This window comes from Glycine soja, chromosome 1 (genome assembly GCF_004193775.1).
Source record: "Glycine soja cultivar W05 chromosome 1, ASM419377v2, whole genome shotgun sequence".
Classification (NCBI taxonomy): domain Eukaryota; kingdom Viridiplantae; phylum Streptophyta; class Magnoliopsida; order Fabales; family Fabaceae; genus Glycine; species Glycine soja.
The window spans coordinates 1216837-1234774 of NC_041002.1; the positions used below are offsets into that span (position 1 = coordinate 1216837).

At 27.9% G+C, this 17938-nt stretch overlaps 1 protein-coding gene across 1 annotated transcript; it reads right to left on the bottom strand.

Moving 5' to 3' along the window:
- Window positions 1-9390: 9390 nt before the first annotated feature.
- On the bottom strand, window positions 9391-13260 carry LOC114408237. Its single transcript, XM_028371302.1, has 7 exons — window positions 13012-13260; window positions 12533-12733; window positions 12053-12334; window positions 11669-11771; window positions 11151-11269; window positions 10850-10966; window positions 9391-10452 (listed from the first exon to the last, which is right to left on the bottom strand). The coding sequence occupies exons 1-7, from the start codon at window positions 13198-13200 to the stop codon at window positions 9742-9744; spliced, it is 1722 nt and encodes a 573-aa protein (XP_028227103.1). The 5' UTR covers window positions 13201-13260; the 3' UTR covers window positions 9391-9741.
- Between the last annotated feature and the right edge of the window lie 4678 nt (window positions 13261-17938).

Below are 17938 nucleotides of genomic sequence, written 5' to 3' on the forward strand. Positions count from 1 at the left end.
TAATGGCATTCAACAATACTATGTAAGAACATACAATGTTTCGCCACTAAGAAGCAATTATCATATAAAATAATTATTATTAATTATAGGACTTATTCCAAACCAAACATGAAACTTGGAAGAAGAGTTTTACTATTTATAATGATAGTGTCAGCCACAATAGACACAACAACGACGCTAATTTGAAATTTGTGACGATTTAAATCAATTCTAAATTGTTTCACCTTTTTAACACAGAGAGAGAGAGAGAGAGTTGAACCTTTGCATCAGTTTAGCAAGATTAACACTAGAGTTTGGACTTCGAAAGCTACGACCCACATTTTTTGTAGTTTCATTTGAATTTTCTTCCATAATTGTTTTTTAAAACCGTGGAATAGTTAGTAGTTGATTTTAAAATCCTCTATTACAAATTAAGAATTAATAAAAGGCTATATTTGTCCATCTATCTTAAAATTGTAAAATAATTTTAAAATAAGTTTTAAAAAATAACCTGTTAGACAATTTTAACTTAAAAGTCTTTTTGAAATTAAAAAATCAGTTTCTTTATTGGTCATCAATTAAATTTTTATGAGGAAAAAAAGAAAAATTTAAGTGCAAGACTTATTTTTTTATATAACTTTGCCTAACATTTTTAAAAGAGAAAAAATAATTTTATACCAATAATATAAAATAATTTTCTACTTGGATCACAAATTATTATATATAATAAATATGTTAATTTTTATAATAATAATTTTAAAGATCATATCGGCGGTGATTTGAGATTGGATAAGGTTTTAAACTATTTTGCACTTTTTATTATGAAAGTAAAATTCTTATTTTTTTTTTTAAGAAAAACTCTAAATATAAGAAAAATAAAATAAAAGGGTGCTCAATATGGGATTCGTACAATGGGTTGTGCCCTGTTTTGGGTCTATGGTTGGTTGATCTGATCCATATGGAGGATAAGAAATAATGATTGGCATTTTAATCAGAAAATAACGCCCGCACTGGTTAAGGCCCTGTCAATAATTGTCCGGGAAACAACCGACAATCCTAGATTATTTTAGATTTTTATAAGCTATTTAAGTGAATTGAGTCCTCCAAATTTTTCAAGAGTCTAAAACTTAAAAAATATTTATATATTACAACACCCATAAGATCCTTATGTCAGGGTAAGAATCACATCCTTTTAGGATATATTAGTAATTTTAATTATTTTAAAAGTTATATAATGGAATTTATAATTTTATTTTTTTACTTAGTTATTTTTATTTAATTAACTAATATATATATTAATCATCAATTAATCCTCACCACAGGAAAATATATTTACATTGAATGTATTTTGGTTGAATGTTAAAGAATTAATTTTAAGTCTAAAATTAATATTGGATAAATTTTTATAGTTGTTAGTTTCACATAAGAGAAAGAGTCTAGAATTAATGTTAGGTTCAAAATTATATCTCAGGTCAAATAATTTTGAGTAACTTTTTTTAATTTAAAAAATTTATTGAAGAAAACTTTGGATAACTTTTGTATTAGATAAAAAAACTAACTAATTTTTACTTCTAACTTGTTTTTATGAGAAAAATATTCATATATAAATAATATCACTCCAAAATCAATTTTAATCAAATTTAATTTCATTCAAAATCTATTTTATCAGCACTCATTCAACATCCACTGCAACCACCTATATATACATATCTAATGCCATATTGTTGTATACTTTTGTCTCAAATATAAACAACAAAATGTCTTAAGTGGTAATTTCAAATATAAGCAAATCAAAATTAATTTTACCTTCTTTAATGAGATAAATTTAAAAATATCTTTCAGAGGTTTTATTTTCAAATTATTTCTCTTTATTTTAAACAAGCAAACAGAATATTATTGAGATCAACACTATACTGGCATAAGGTGTTCATATTGTTTTTCTTTCTATATCAAAATTTAAAAAATAATATTTTAGAAAAAAAAATTATTTTAAAATGAGAATGCTAAAATTAAATAATACTAACTAACTATCTTAGTAAATGCAAATTAATAGTAAGTTTTATCCTAGAAAGGAATTGGCAACAGGCATATGCATGGACTGTTGACTGTTCCTTATCTGATGTGTACTGCATTTCCAATCAGATATATTTGGCGTTATAATCCAATAATTGGGCAGAATTGTGTACATATATTGTTGTTTGAACATGCGCGTGTATAAAACGGTTGAGCTGGGTTTCATAAGGGTCATTCGTCATTTGTAGTCAAGTGTATTACGTTTAATGTCTGATGTCATACTTTTTGTTTGTTTTTATGCCTAAGGATGGCAAATAATTGAAATAAATCTGCAATGGTCATTGGATCATGATCCCCACCAAATTGTTTTTAAAGTGAAGGAATTTATATATATATATATATATATATATATATATATATATATATATAAGGGTAACTATTGTGAGAATTTTTAGTTATTATGATAAATAAGAGTTGTAAATTTAAATCATATAATTATATATGGATAGTGAAAATTACTAGTTAATAGTAGTCGTATGACTACTTAAAATTATAATGGAGATTTTTTAAACTTTTTTCATCACTTAAATATGGTCTAATGTTTATTTATTATTTTCATTTTTTACAATAACCAGATATTCTGATAATATATATATATTGACAACAATTTTTGAAAGGAAGTTTTTTTTTTTATCAGTAATAGAGGAGAAACAAATAATTGTTTGAAATAAAAAAATCAATTTTTATTTTATATGTAAAATTAATAAATATTTTCATAGTAATAATTAATTATTTATTAAAATTTAAATATTTAAATAATTATATAATGAAAAATTTGCTCCACCTTCGATACATTTCTAGATCTATTCTTGTCAATAAAACAGCTTTCGACTTGAGAGAGAAAAATGAAAATAGAGATATCACAATCAAAAATTGGAGTAATTTAGCATAAGTGAAATATAGAAGAAAATAAATGTAAAAGTGGTAAATTATCCTTAAAAGGATTTCAAGTTTAATTATTATACATTGTCATTGTAAACATGTAAACACAATTAATCCATTATAATTCATAGTATGCATGACTTATAAGATAATTATATAAGTCTAAGACTCCAACTTTTTGAAGATATGACATCTTATAATAGGTTAATGGTGTAAAAAATCTTTATACTATTAGTGTGTATCAATTAAATCTTAATTTGGTAATCAGTTGTTACATTTTAATAATCGGTTGTGCTGCAAAAATATACCGAGCGTACTCATCGATATAGTTGGGTTTATATTTCATAACAGATTATAATGTATGGTTTCTATTTGATAAATGGTTGTCCTATATTTGATAATCGACTGTTTCAGGTTAAATGTTGTAAATAAGAATAAAATAAGATTTTTATTTTTAAATTAATTTCTTTCGTCTCCTTTCATCTAAACTAAACAACCTCACAGTATTGTTTCTTTCAATTTCACTTTTATTTCTCTCAAACACAAAAATATGAAACCATACATAAGGACAAAAAACTAAACTTCCAAAATATAGGAATTAAAACATAAAATGAAGAAATAACATTAATAAAAAAATATATTTAACCCTATTTTTTCAGTGTATTGTATAAATGTTCTTCAAATTTAGATAAAAATAAAAAAATATTAATAACAGTTGTTGTTATTGTAAGAAATGAGAACTACAATTATTGATCATTAGATTATATTTGAATGGTCAAGATTAAAAAATCAAGGAAAATACTAGTAGTATACTATTTACTATTACAGAATTATATAGGTTTAATTCCTTATAGAATGAATTTCACTCGTAATTTATCATTTTTAATAAATTTAACATCTTAGAAAGAATGAGTTAGGAGATGTGTTGCTCATACTTCTCAAAGATAAATACATGGTTTTTAAAATAATCATGTATGACTATTAACTAAAATTTAATCTTAATTATTCATATATGATTATAGATAAAGATGTGTATTTATCATTTTTCACAACAATAAAAATTGTCAATTAATATGTTCTTTTTTTATACATGTTTTTTTTACTGCTTTCTCTGCACATTTACATTTATCTATCTATATATGTGTGTATAACTAAAAAATAAAATAAAATTGAGGATATTGCCCTTTCGTGTGTCTCTTGGGATAAAATTTGTTTCCAGATGATGACAATAAATTCTAATAGAAGATTAAAATTAATTTTGTTTTTAAATAAAATCTCTGCTGGTTATTGCTCTAGAAGTTGGAACTTGGAACTTGGAAGGAACACACAAAGAGGCAATACAAAGTACTAGTCTTGTAATAAGATATATGTCTTCAATGAAATTAACAAACGTAACGTGGAGGGGGCATAAGATGTGTAGTGGGAGACAACACGTACTGAACAAGAGTGGCTTTTTTCGCTTGGACTCTTTGTAAATGTGAATTCCTGACATCGAATAGGTGAATTATGCCAACCTATGTTTTTGTTGTGGACATAAAAGCACCTACAGAATTCATTACTGTTGGAGGAAAAAAGTTCCTTCAATCATAAGATGGAGCAAGGTGATAACTGCTAAATAATTGTATTTTGATAGTAGAAAATTAGTCAAATATTAGCCTGAAATTAATTATTTAGCAGTTATTTGTGATTAAAAGTTAGAAAATTAATTAAATTGAATTTTTGGGTGCAGATATAAAAATTGGAGGTGTAACAAGCAAAAAGGGCAGAAAAATTGAAGAAAAGAAGAAAATTTGAAGAAGGCCCAATCCAATACGCGCGCTCAGCGCGCGTCACGGGCTAAGCGGGCCAGGAAGTACACGCGCTAAGCGCAGGGTGTCACGTTAAGCGTGCCTACAAAGGCCCAAAGCCCACTTCAGCAGCTATAAATAGAGAGTCAGTCCAAGGGACAGAACACACGACCACAGAACCCCTTCTCCTAGGGGTTTCATTTACTTCTTTTCTTTCTTTCACCATGAGTGGCTAACCCCCTAGCTAGGGCCTGGCAGGCCTAAAAAGCCAATGATGTATGGAGCATTTTAAGAGTTATCAATAAAAAGAGGAATTCCCTTCAGGTTCTTTATTTATTTACCGTTCTTTCTTTTTACATCCTGTATCTCTGAACTTGCTTTCTGTTAGGGTTTAGTCCACTCGGGAGAGGGTAAAGCCTAATAAGGGGTAAGGAATGAATACTTGAATCTGTTTTAAGGGTTAGGCCACTCGGGAGAGGGTAACGCTTAAGAGAACACTAAAAGGAGGAAATTATCGGGTTATCTTTTAGAGGGTTTTTCTTCCAGTATCTTTTATCTGCTTTTCTTTCTTGCTTATTCTGCATCTCGGACTTTGTTTTCTGTTAGTCTTTAGGCCACTCGGGAGAGGGTAACCCCTAATTAGGGGTAAGGAATGAATGCGTGAATCGGTTTTAAGGGTTAGGCCACTCGGGAGAGGGTAACGCTTAATAGAACAATTAAAGAAAGAAATTATTGGGTTAGCATGACTTAATGCCCCAATGCCCATGCTTTAGCAAACATCTAGAATGTAATCCTAATGCATCTTAGTTATTGAGTCTTCGCAAAGGGCATTTGGAAGATAGGTAATTAAGGTAGGCTTGTCATCGTGAGGCATCAGGGGCAAGTAGATGGATAGATGTGGGGCAGAATTAGTTCACTGGTATTGATAACAGACAAATCCTGAATCCATATATCTAGGCTGATTAGACTTGTTAGGTTTTAGCAATTTTATTATATAGGTTTTATTTCTCCTTTATTTGAATTTCGTAGAAGTAGTTCTCTTTATCATATCGCAATTTAAATATTTTATCTTCTATTTTGATCTTTCAATCTTTTATCTTTTCTTTTATCTTCTAATTTTACCTTTAAGTATCTTATCTTTTATTTTCTCTTCTAAGTTTATCTTTAAATATCTTATCTTTTCTTTACTTTATCTTCTATCTTTCTTTATCTTTTATTTTAAATTCTTATCTCTTGCTTTTAAATTGGGTTTGCATTAATCTAAGTACAAACAAAGTCCCTGTGGATTCGACACTCGGACTTCCGAGAACTTTATTACTTGTAACGATTTGGTACACTTGCCAAAGAGCTAACACAAGGCAATGATCAACCCTATCCAGAAGGTTTGTTAAATTCGAACGCATCTTTAAAATAGATGTACTTCAAAATGAAAAATAAGATTTATAGCATGTTAATTGCTAGTTTTTGGATGTAGTATATGTGTCTTTTTGTCAAAATTACTTTTAATCTCAACATTTTTATTGTGGTTTTATTCTTTATATTTTTTTACATTTGATAGATTTGGACATTTGGTCCTTTGTCAAATTAAAATAAAGTATAAGATCAACTACAACAACTATATATAAGAAATATGAAGACTAATTAAAATAATCAATTTTCAAATGTAATTAAGAGTAAAGCCAATTTTAACCAATCTCAATAGATATATATATATATATATATATATATATATATATATATAAGCACAGTTTATTCTTATTTTTATTGTTTCTAAAATTTGATCAATGGAAAAAATTATAAGAACCCAAACGTACCCGAGGTCTTCTCTTCCTTAGGAGAACATCCTGCTTGACAAATCCAGCAACAAATAGAAAGGCACGAAACCTATTTTTGGTTTTAACTATTTTTTGGGGTGAATTTTTGTATTTAATTTAATTTTAAATATAACAGTGAAAGTTTCTTCTCAAAGTTCAATAGTTTATTTCTTAATTCAGAGCAAAAAAGTGGGAAGATTGTGAATGTTGGTAGATGAGATGGAGGGACATGGAGCAACACTTGGTGCAAAGCATAAAATGGCTTTGTGATCAGTATGGATATCTTTATCTATATATGGACAATATGGAAGCATAGGAACGCAGTACATGGTTTTTAATTAAAGGTATGCAATGTGATCCAGAGTCTGTTTTTTTATATGTAAATACTTGTAATGAGGCATATGGGTTTGTATGAGATTCTGGTGAGGAGAGGTTAATGTGGGGTAGTCGTTCTCATATTTACCCTTGTATTTTCGTGCATGGATATGTGGCACATCTTGTGACTCATTCATATTTTGCTTAATACAATAATTGTTTGGCCCCTTCAAAAAAAAAAAAAATCTTTCACTTGCTTAATTAACTCGAATAATAATGAACTATTCTATGGGTTACTAATTTATTAAACATTAGAAGAAGAAAAAACAGATATTTGGTGCTAATTTTTTTATTTTTTAAAATAAAAAGAAACGTAAAAGAATTTAATGAGTGATTTATAAAGGTAATTATAGGAATAAAAAACAAATAATGAATATAATCATAAGAATAAAATGAATATAAAAATATATACGTTAAAACATGTTATATATTCTCATTATATATAACTAGGGAAAAAAGACTATCAGTACCTCTTTAAAGTTTTTAAATAATAAAAAATAAAAATTAAATATAGTTAATAAAAAATGACAGAATATATATATATATATATATAATAAAAATTTAATATAAGATAAAAGAAAATTTTAAATTTTAATAAATAATTTAAGAATAAAATTATTTAATAAAATATGTGAATAATTTTTATTAATAATACATATGTGTCATACATGTGATCAATTTAGGCGGCCAAAATAAAGTTAAATTGAAGGTTTATCAGAGGCAGTAGTTTTTCCCGGACGCAAATTAACAAATAATATACCTCTTAAAGTTAAAGTGTGAAGTGATGATTTTTAAATAAACCTTATGTTTGGTAGGGATACAGATGATTCGTGTTTAATAATCCGGAAAAGAAAAATAAAATTAAACTACAGTATCATCTACTAATCCTGCATCGTTTCTCGTAATTTGATTTTTTGTTCATCTGATTAAGTAGTTGTTTTTTCACACCAGGTGGGAAGTTGTTTTCTTAATTCAATAAAATAAGCAGCATCGTTGACGTTTACCCGGGGAAAAGAAATCTCGTCAACTTTAACAACAATGCACTTTTTATATTGAAATTAGCCAGTTAGATTCATTGCCGTCAGAAGATATTTAACATAAAAATGAGATATTAAAAGTTATTCTTTTAATTTTGAGATATATATTAATGTTTGTATATATAAAAAAATAGCAAACAGTTATATGTAATATGTAATATTATATATGATATTATCATTTTTATATTTAAATAATGGAAGTGATTTTTATTATACAGTTGCTTCTCTTGTTCTTTATTTCTTTATTTAAATAATGTCTCCTTATAACTTTGGCATTCTTTATTTTTCTATTTTATAACTTAATTTATCTATTAAACTTTGTTAAATCCTTACTCAAATTTATTATAGCTATTTTATAAATTGTTTTATCTCCTTTTCTTCTGCACAACTTATTTCATATTTTATTTTGTACTCTTTTCATTTTATCTTTTGTTATTTGTTAATGATAAAATATGTAGTAAATATAACAATCATCATCCTTCTAAGTTATAAAATCACTGTGTCAAACATACTCCTTTCACGTAATATGTTTTTTAATTCAATAAAATAAATAAGTATCATCGATGACCTAAAAAACAAAGGTAAAGTTCTCGTCAACTTTAAAAATATGTTGGTGTACAAGGAAATTCAGTTTTATAGTCAAAAGCAAAATAACTTTAATGAAGTGTCTCATAATTTATGCATAACAAAATCGTGCTTGGTTGAGCCAAACGAAAAACCAAGCACAGATTTAAAGTTACTTATTACCAGAATTTTTCTTTTGTTTTTCATCTAATTAAAACGTGGTAGATAATTTAAAAACAACATTTTTCCACTTTTCCCCCTACATATTTGATTACACGTAGATTAAAAATTAAATTTAGACTAAGATACTCTAATTTACTATTCGATAAATTTTATAATATTTTCAATTACTCTAATTTATTATAATTATTAAGATATCACTTTGAATTGCCTTTATGTAGACCTTTCATAGAATAGTGTTCCTTTTGTATAAGGAGTGATCAGCCGTTCAGGACCCAGCAACTCAATCACGTGTGGTTGGATTTTTTAATCCAATTAAAAAAAAAAAACATCTACCTAAGTTGTGTTTTGTACGTAATGTAAAGAAAATATAAAGGAAATAAAACATAAAGAAAGCTTTTTGATCATTTATGTTTTGCGTATCAAATTCTCTTATTAAGTTGAGGACTTGCATACCTTTAGTCTTAGCCTTCTTTTGTCTTCCTTTGTTTTTTATTTTTCAGGTAAGTGGTCTCATAGGATTTAGAAGTAATTCATAAACTTCATTGTTGTTCTACAACCTCTCAAAGATCCAATGCTTCATGATGAACATTAATTCATTTTCACACACGATGCTTCATATCTCACCAATAAAAAACATGTATATCCCTTAGGATAAGAGCTCTAACAAGAGGGGGGAGGGGGGGAGATTGTTGTACATTAGAGCATAAAAACCTTTATTGAATGTTCTATAAATAGAGCTAAAAGCTTACAAGAAACATACACACCCCTTATTCGTTAGCATAACTAACATCATCTTAAAATTAAAACATGCATTCAAAAGACTTGTAAGAAATTACAAACTGCTGAAAAATTAAGCCATCCATTTCAAGCTACACATTAAATCATACTTTTAACAATAACTACGTACGACTCTAACACACAAAACAAGCATGACAATCAGAATCAAGAGACCCAATTAATTTGAATACCGAGTGCTCCATGAGCCAATTAGTACCTAATATTTTTTCTGTTTGTTATTCTTTGGCTCATCATCCACCATAATGCTAGCTAGCTCTGGTTCTCTAGTTGATTGATTAATTGCTGTATCATCTTTAGATACTTGTTCGTCATATGATCAAGTATCATCCTTCTTGAAACTCTAAGCTTTCCATACAGCTGTTTAGGCGTTTCATATAAGTAAAGGTACTTCTCATCAGGATCATAGTCATCTGAATTAGAATTTTCAGATGAATTAGATGGTGCAGGAACAATATGCATGATCCTGCCTGGAGGATAAAGAGGATGCTTTTCCAAGTTGTATGAAGCTGTGACTGCACCAGCACTTTCTTCAGTATGAACAAGAACAACTTTTTTCTCTTCTTCAGTGACATCTATGGAAGTGGTAGCCTCTTGGTTTTCCTTAACATGAATGTTAGGGATATCATCGTGTTTCTCCAGTTCAAGCTTCTCCAGTTGATTCAACAATTCTTCGTCAGAGGCTGCAGTGGAAGCAGTAATGTTCTGAAAAGCTGATATGATTTGTTCCTCTTCATCTATGTCATCATGCTGAGATTCATCATCACTAGAGAAAATCGATTCGTCTTCGTCACTCGTAGACTCTGAGATTATTATCTCTTCAGACACTTCATAACTTGTCTCGGTTGATCGAGAAGCTTCAGCCAAGTTATCTGATTTAGAGCTTGACAATGCGCCAACATTCTCAGGTTGTTGGGACAAGGATAACAATAAGCGAGTTCTTTCTTTATGCTTCTTCACAACCTTTAGGTATAAATTAAAGAAGTATCATTCTCTATCATATAAGAAAATTAAAAGATGTATATTATATATGAAATCGATCCCTATTCAAAAAGGAGATTATAATTATAAAAATAGCCAGCACAATTTGGTACCATGGAAGCGCAAACTCTTACACAAAAGGAGACTATATATCCCTTGGAGTGTTGAGTACTACTATTAATATCTTTCATTTTTTTTCTCTTTTTATTTTCTCTTCAACCAATGAAAAAATATATATAATGATCTGTACTTTTCTTTCCTCTTTATGCTGTTTACCCTCTTCCAAGTTCCAAACATACAAATAATATCATATATATATATATATATATATATATATATATATATATATAAACAAGGGAGCTTGAAACTAGCTAGCAACCTGGGTGCCACGGGTTACTGCATGATCAGCAATGGCTTTCGCAGTAGAAGCAAATGGTAAGCGAGATACAACTGCGCTACGAGCAGCATTTAGGATTTTCTTATGCTTAATCTGACCCTGTAAATTATTAATTCAATGAATATTAAGTAGTAACCTAATCAAAGAAAACCAACTTGAGCGAAACCGAAACATTCCCTAACAGAAAATAAAGCATCTTCAGAAATTAAGCAATTAATAAACATAAATCAATATTTGCTAAAGCCGTGTTAGGTTGGGAGAACTAGCTAGCTAGTTTGAGCACCTCAAAAATGAAATCATGAATAGAATAAGCTGACAATGTAGGCACTATGTCTGAATCATTTATAATGGAAGTGATAAAGGGCTTCCCGAATTCTGCTAACTCCAATGACACGGAGGCAGCTGCAAAAATTACAATTGTGAAACAAGGACTTAGCAATATGAATTTTTATATCTATCACTTATTCATTCCCAATAAAAAATTTAAATAAGATATGCAGAACTTATGTACACAATTATTTCAAAACAAATGTGTTTCATGTAGCTGAACTCTTGTACATTTTTCATTCGTCTATATATACAGAACCATTTATGCATCCTAGCTACCCAAAATTTGAGTTTGTCAGACTACAATTACATCTGCATAACGCGCTAGTAATTCTACATCTGGTTAATACCAAAAATCATTTGATGATCAATTCAATCATAATAAAAACCAATTAAATCAGTTACCCAATAATCTCGAAAAAATTAAAACTTTAGATGTAAATTTAAGAAGTACTAATTAGTATAACCACATGCCTGGGCCAAACGTGACACAAGTGCATGAAGAGAACTGCTTTATTTCTCTAAGCATATATGTCAACAGCACAGCAGTACCACCACCAAGCGAGTGCCCAACGATCTATGAAAAGATTATTATAATTATAACAATAGAAAAAGGTCGAGTTTATAAATTGTTGAAGCAAGAACATGCCTTTAAAGTGAAAACATATAAAGTAAGGAACAAAGAAATTAAGGTGAAGTTTGATTTGAATTGTTGAAGCAATGAAAAGGGGAATACAATAATTTTCCAATTTTTCTTTGCTATAGTGAACATTAATTATAATCTATGTTCTTCCAAAAGACTATAGTAACAGGATAACAATACCTTTTTTTGGACAAATTAATCAAGTATAACAATACCTTGATTTGGAAATCGGGGTGTCGACGAAGATCTTCAAGTAGTATAGTGGTGCAGTGCTTCTTAATCCAACGAGCTGCAGCAACCATACCACGGTGTCCATGTCCTGAAACCTTGTTGTTCCTCTTCAGCTCACCATCATCGCTGCAAATGAAATGATTGAAGGACACGGGAGCACCGATTGCATCTGTCAGTGTGTCTTTTAAGCTTTGAGTTCCACGGATGAACACAAGCAAACATTTTGATTCTTTATCACGTATAACTGTGAAAGCCGGCTTTAGAATCTGTCACAAAATTATTTTTCAGTCAAACTGGCTACAAATAAAACACTTTTATACCTTAAAAATTATGTCAAAGATGATATCTGATTACTTAACCATATAAAAACTTTTAGAATTACACTTCATGCCAATCAGACTCTAATTTAGTTTCTTTGTATATAAAATATTATGAAGGGAAAAAATTATAAGCCAACAACGTACCCTAGCTCTTTTCTTCCGTAGGAGAACATCCTCGTTGGGGATTCCAGCAGCCAGTAAAAACGCACGAAACCGTTTTTTGCTGAAAAGCATGGTCCGTGTCAAGCATTTTCTTATCTCATATAACTCGTCTAGTATTTTGGGGTCCTTCAGTTGTACACAATCACTTCTTTCCCCACATTCCATTGGAATTGTTTTCTTACCCTACAAGCGTCACTCCCAACAAAATAAGTATGTGTATGTTTGATAAATGCTCGAGACATTTGTTAACACAATTTTTAGTATGAGTAGGTTAATAAGTTATAACTTATTATTATAACTAAGAATTGATTCATGCTAAAAAAATAAATATACCTTTATTTGTAAATCAAAAATAACTTTAAAATAATTACTCTTGAAACTCCTTCCTCGTATATATAATAAATAAAGAAGGGCACAAAAATGAATGGGTAGGTAAGTAAGTAAGAAGGTTGGAAATGGACCTTGTCCATGATAGTGTAAAGGATGGCTCTGGGCAAGTCGAAGAGGTGCCATGTGCCCAGTGTCTCAGCATAACCGAACCTGATGGCTTCTGCTAAGGTGAGCACTATGTCCATGAGACTTTGGGGTGCCTCAGCTGGCCTCTTTTCAAGCTTCCCGGCAGCCCCTCTAAGCACTCTCGACAATATCATTTTTCCCAACCCAGAAGGAAGAAAAAATAAGATAGATTCAGTTCAAGTTCGAAGGAGACTGTGACCTTATAGGAACACCAGAAGCTTGGTTTTTATAATGGCTGGAAATAATAAACTAAAAACTCATACAATTTTTAATCAAATTTATTAAATAATTAAAGACATGTGTAGGATAAGATTGATGAGTTCATAGCAAGGAATATAAAAATAATGTTACAAAAATATTTCTTATGATAACTCGTGGAGAATTAAAAATTAGAAGAGAGAAGGTATTAACTTAGTAAACTAATGTAATATTTACTTTCTTTTATTATAATTATCGTCGTAGATGATTTTACAAAAGATAAAAAAATACTAATGATAAAAAATAATAAGAAAATAATAATTTTATAAAATTAATCTTATAATTATTAATTCATTTTTAATTTTTTTATCTCATATACCATTAATATTATTAAAAATATAAGTAAAAATAATTAATATTATATTAAAAACTTAAAATAATAATTATTTTAAAATAATTTATTTATTGTCACACAACGACAACGATTATCATGAATGAATGAAATATTTAATTAGTATGGGCAGATTATACGAGAATCAAAATTTTATATAATTGTTAGGATGCAGTTCATTATGGCTATTGCAAATAAATGTCTCTTGACGTGGTCATTGCAAAACTTAATTGCAACCTGATGTAATAGCGATATTCAGAGATGTGGCCACATCATATGATGCACATGTGGCTCACAACTTCACCTTATTAATCTCAAGTAGTCTTCTTTTTATTCATTTAAATTTTTTATTCATTAAGATTTGTCTTTAATATATAACCTAACCATATAACTTATTAATTTTTTGGATTACCAAAATTTAATATGTTGATCACTAGATTAAGGGGTTGAATTTGGAGTGGAATTAATTTTTAATGGTTTGCACCAGCCAAGTTCCAGTAACGTATTTATTGAGACTTTGATGTTCAATTAAGCCAGTGATTATGGAAAGAGATGAAGTGTGTAAATTTAGAGAGGTAAGAACTATTTTAGTTACATTAAGATTATTCATAGGTTTTCATTTGGTTAAAACAGTGTATCTATAAGTATATTTGGTGACTTCTGCATGTAAATAATAATAATAATAAATAGTCGTAGAGTTTATAATTTTTTTAATAGTTTATAAACTAATCTGACCAATAATGTGAAAAAAAAATGTTTGTATGTGTACCAAAACCCTGAATTTACTACGGTATCAATCAAGGGCAGAGAGTCATTAGGAGGTGTGACAAACACTGGATCCACGATTAAAAGGAACCTATTTTTTTTAAATTATATATATATAGTTTTTAATATTTTTCTATATTATTTTATATTGTTATTATAAATAAATTGAAGTTTTTATGCATTTAATGTTCCTTCTTTATTTAAATTAAAATGTGATATGTTATTAAAAAGTGTCACACTCTTAATTAATTTTACTAACATTTTTCAATTATAGATTTATATTGATTAAATTTTCAAGTAATATACCAACCTATTGAAGAAATACCAAAAAAATTAAAAATATAAAGAAAATAAAACTAAAATTAGTATTTTCATAATATATATATATATATATATATATATATATATATATATATATATATATATATATAGTTTTAATATGAAAAACACTAAATTTGCAAGAAAGGGTTAACTAAAATATCATAGAAACAAAAAATAAAACAAACATAATTTGTAATAACTAAAAATAAAAAACACTAAATTACAATAATTAAAAATATATCTAATTATATTTTTTTATGATATTATATGATTATTTTTAAATACTTAAATATAAAAAAAAAATCTCACTATTTTAGCATGGACCCATGAATCTTAGCACGAGCCTGTTATCCGTTACTAACAATTCCGTGGTCATCATCTGGTGCTTCATACTTGCATTATATCTCATGCTAGGAGGAAGGTTTCCGAAACATGAAAGAGCAGCCCAACGAAAAAGGAACGAAAGGTATATAAATAATAAACTTACTTTTTAAAAGCTACTTTAATTTTTGTTTTATAAAAATTAGATTTTTAATTTTGTAAAAAGTTTTCTCTAAATACATTTATTATTTAGTCCAAATTCTCCTTTTTCAAAAAAGCAAAATATAAAATAAAATACTGCAAAAGAAAGAGTGCCCGAAAACTACAGGAATAAGGATGGGAGTAGTTATATTTGGCATGATTTGCCTATTAGTATAATCCAATTAAAACAGCTATCATCCAATTTAATAAATAATCATGCGTCATTTTACCCACGTCATGTTTTAGTTTTTAATAAAATACACTTACTACTAGAAAAATGTCTCGTCAAGACGTTTTTAATAATCCTGCAATTCTGGATGTTTTTTTTTAATCAATTCTGGTTATTGTTGAAACTTGAAATTTTTTTTTTACCTTCCATCTATTTTTTCTTTCATTTCATTTTTATCTCATTTTCTTTCTATTTCTTTCTTCTTTTCTTATAATATTATTATCTATTACTTTCTCTCTTCCTTTTTTTTTCTCTTTTTTTTTAATCCTAATCCACCCAGAATGGGATGAACGAATATAAGTGCCTCTTGAAATTTATAACTCACGATTATAAGTAAATTGTGGTAGTGACTGTGAATTGTGAATTATGACTTCAATATTGCACAACGTGCAACGATTTTGAATCCCTTGTTCTTGCTTGAATGATTTTTGCATACAAAATAATCAATACTAAATATGTGGGACAAAATAATCAACTTGGCAACTTGTTTCTTTTAATCCACCCTGTCATCACTAATCCTCCTTGTTTTGTTTTTGTTTTTAACTGGTAACTTATCCTCTTGCAAATTAAGAAGTTCTGGGTGAGTGAGACGGAGGAAGTTGAAATTGGTTTGATTTGGCGTATTAAGATTATTATTATTATTATTATACATATAAAATTTACATTAGTTGATTTGTAGTCCTGCATCATTTCACATAGACAGGTATATAATTTGTCTTTTAATTGAATATACGGCAAAAAAAAAAAAAAAAAGTTTCGTCAACCTTAACAATCATGGTCATCCTTTTTAATAAAATGGCAGGATTAATACTTTGCCATTCCGTCTGTTACAATGTGTTCGGAAAGCATACAATTTATTAAAAAATAAACAAATGAAGTCAACGATAATTTTTATTAAAAAATATTTAAAAACTATTTAAAGAAAAATCTGCTTTATAAATTGAATTATTTTAAAATATATATATAATTATATAAAGAGGAACGGAGTCACACTTGAATGATAGAGGAAACAATTATTAAAAAAATTGAAAGGCCAACTATAAAAAATTTATTGACACCAGATTTGCACAAGTTGTGCGTGACTAGTATGTATATATATATATATATATATATATATATATATATATATATATATATATAAACAAAAAGTACCAAAGCAACCCTGCTAACCAATTTTGTAAAAATTAAAGTTCATCCAATAAATATATAGGAATAAAATTTTATACAAAATATTTTATAATAGTGTGTTTTTTAAAACATTAAAAAATATATTTACACAAAAATAAATTAAATATATATATTATAAAGAATTTAATGTTAGAAATGTTAATCATCACTTTCATGTACCACAAAAAACCTTCATAAAAAGTTGGTACGTATTTACATTACCCATGCATTTTTACAAAAAAGGATCCTATTAATTATGTTCTAAAAATACACTAAATCAAAATAAATTATGTTACTCACTAGATTATCCTTTACAACAATAATAGTCAACAATCATTTTGGAAGAATTTGTTTTTAAATTGTTGGAAAGTAAGAGAAGAAGAACGTTGTGTCATGACAATTCCCGAAAGCAAATTAACCTTTGATACAACTCGATATTTAGTTTGCTTTCCGAAAAACTATACATTGGCTATCAAGACCTATGCACTCGAAGTTAAAAGCATATTGGAGCATCATAAAACAATGACAGTATATATAAGCATAGAGATGGAAGGACAAAAATAAATAGAATATACTTACTTACTTACATCCGGCATATATTTTGTTGATTGAGATTTAAAGTGTATATATGGTAGTAATAATTTTCAACTTGATAACGAAACCTTTGTTAGAATGTATTTTATAAGTATTCTTTTTTATAACAAGGTTGGAACCAATGACACTTTCAAGTCACCCAAACTCCTTGCTTTTTTTTTTTTTTTTAATAGCATCCCAAACCCCTTGCTACTAAGCTGATTCTACTGAATTCTTATTAAAGTATACTGGCAGGTAGAAATTTATGAAAATATAATGTTGTATCTTTATGAAATAATGTTTTTTTTTATAAATTAAAGATTATAAGACGATAAATTTTATTTGTTGTATTTAATCTTGTCAAGAGAAATGAATATGACAAAGCAAACTCTGTATCCACTTATAGTATATTTTATGCATATGTTCTATACTAATCAATTTACCTAATGGTTTTAATATGTAAAAAAATGTTTTTATAATTTAAGTTTTTAAAATTTTCAGTATCATGTAAAAGGAGTACAATTTTTTAAAATTTAATTTGGTTAAATTACTATTTGATTCCTCTAATTGTTTACTTTATTCTTTGGTCTCGATCTCTTTTAATAAAGAGTCCAATTTAGTCCCTTATTTCTTAAAAAATATTTAAATGTAGCCGGTTTCTCATAAATTTAGTACATTATTTTTCAGAAAAACTTTATTTCATTTC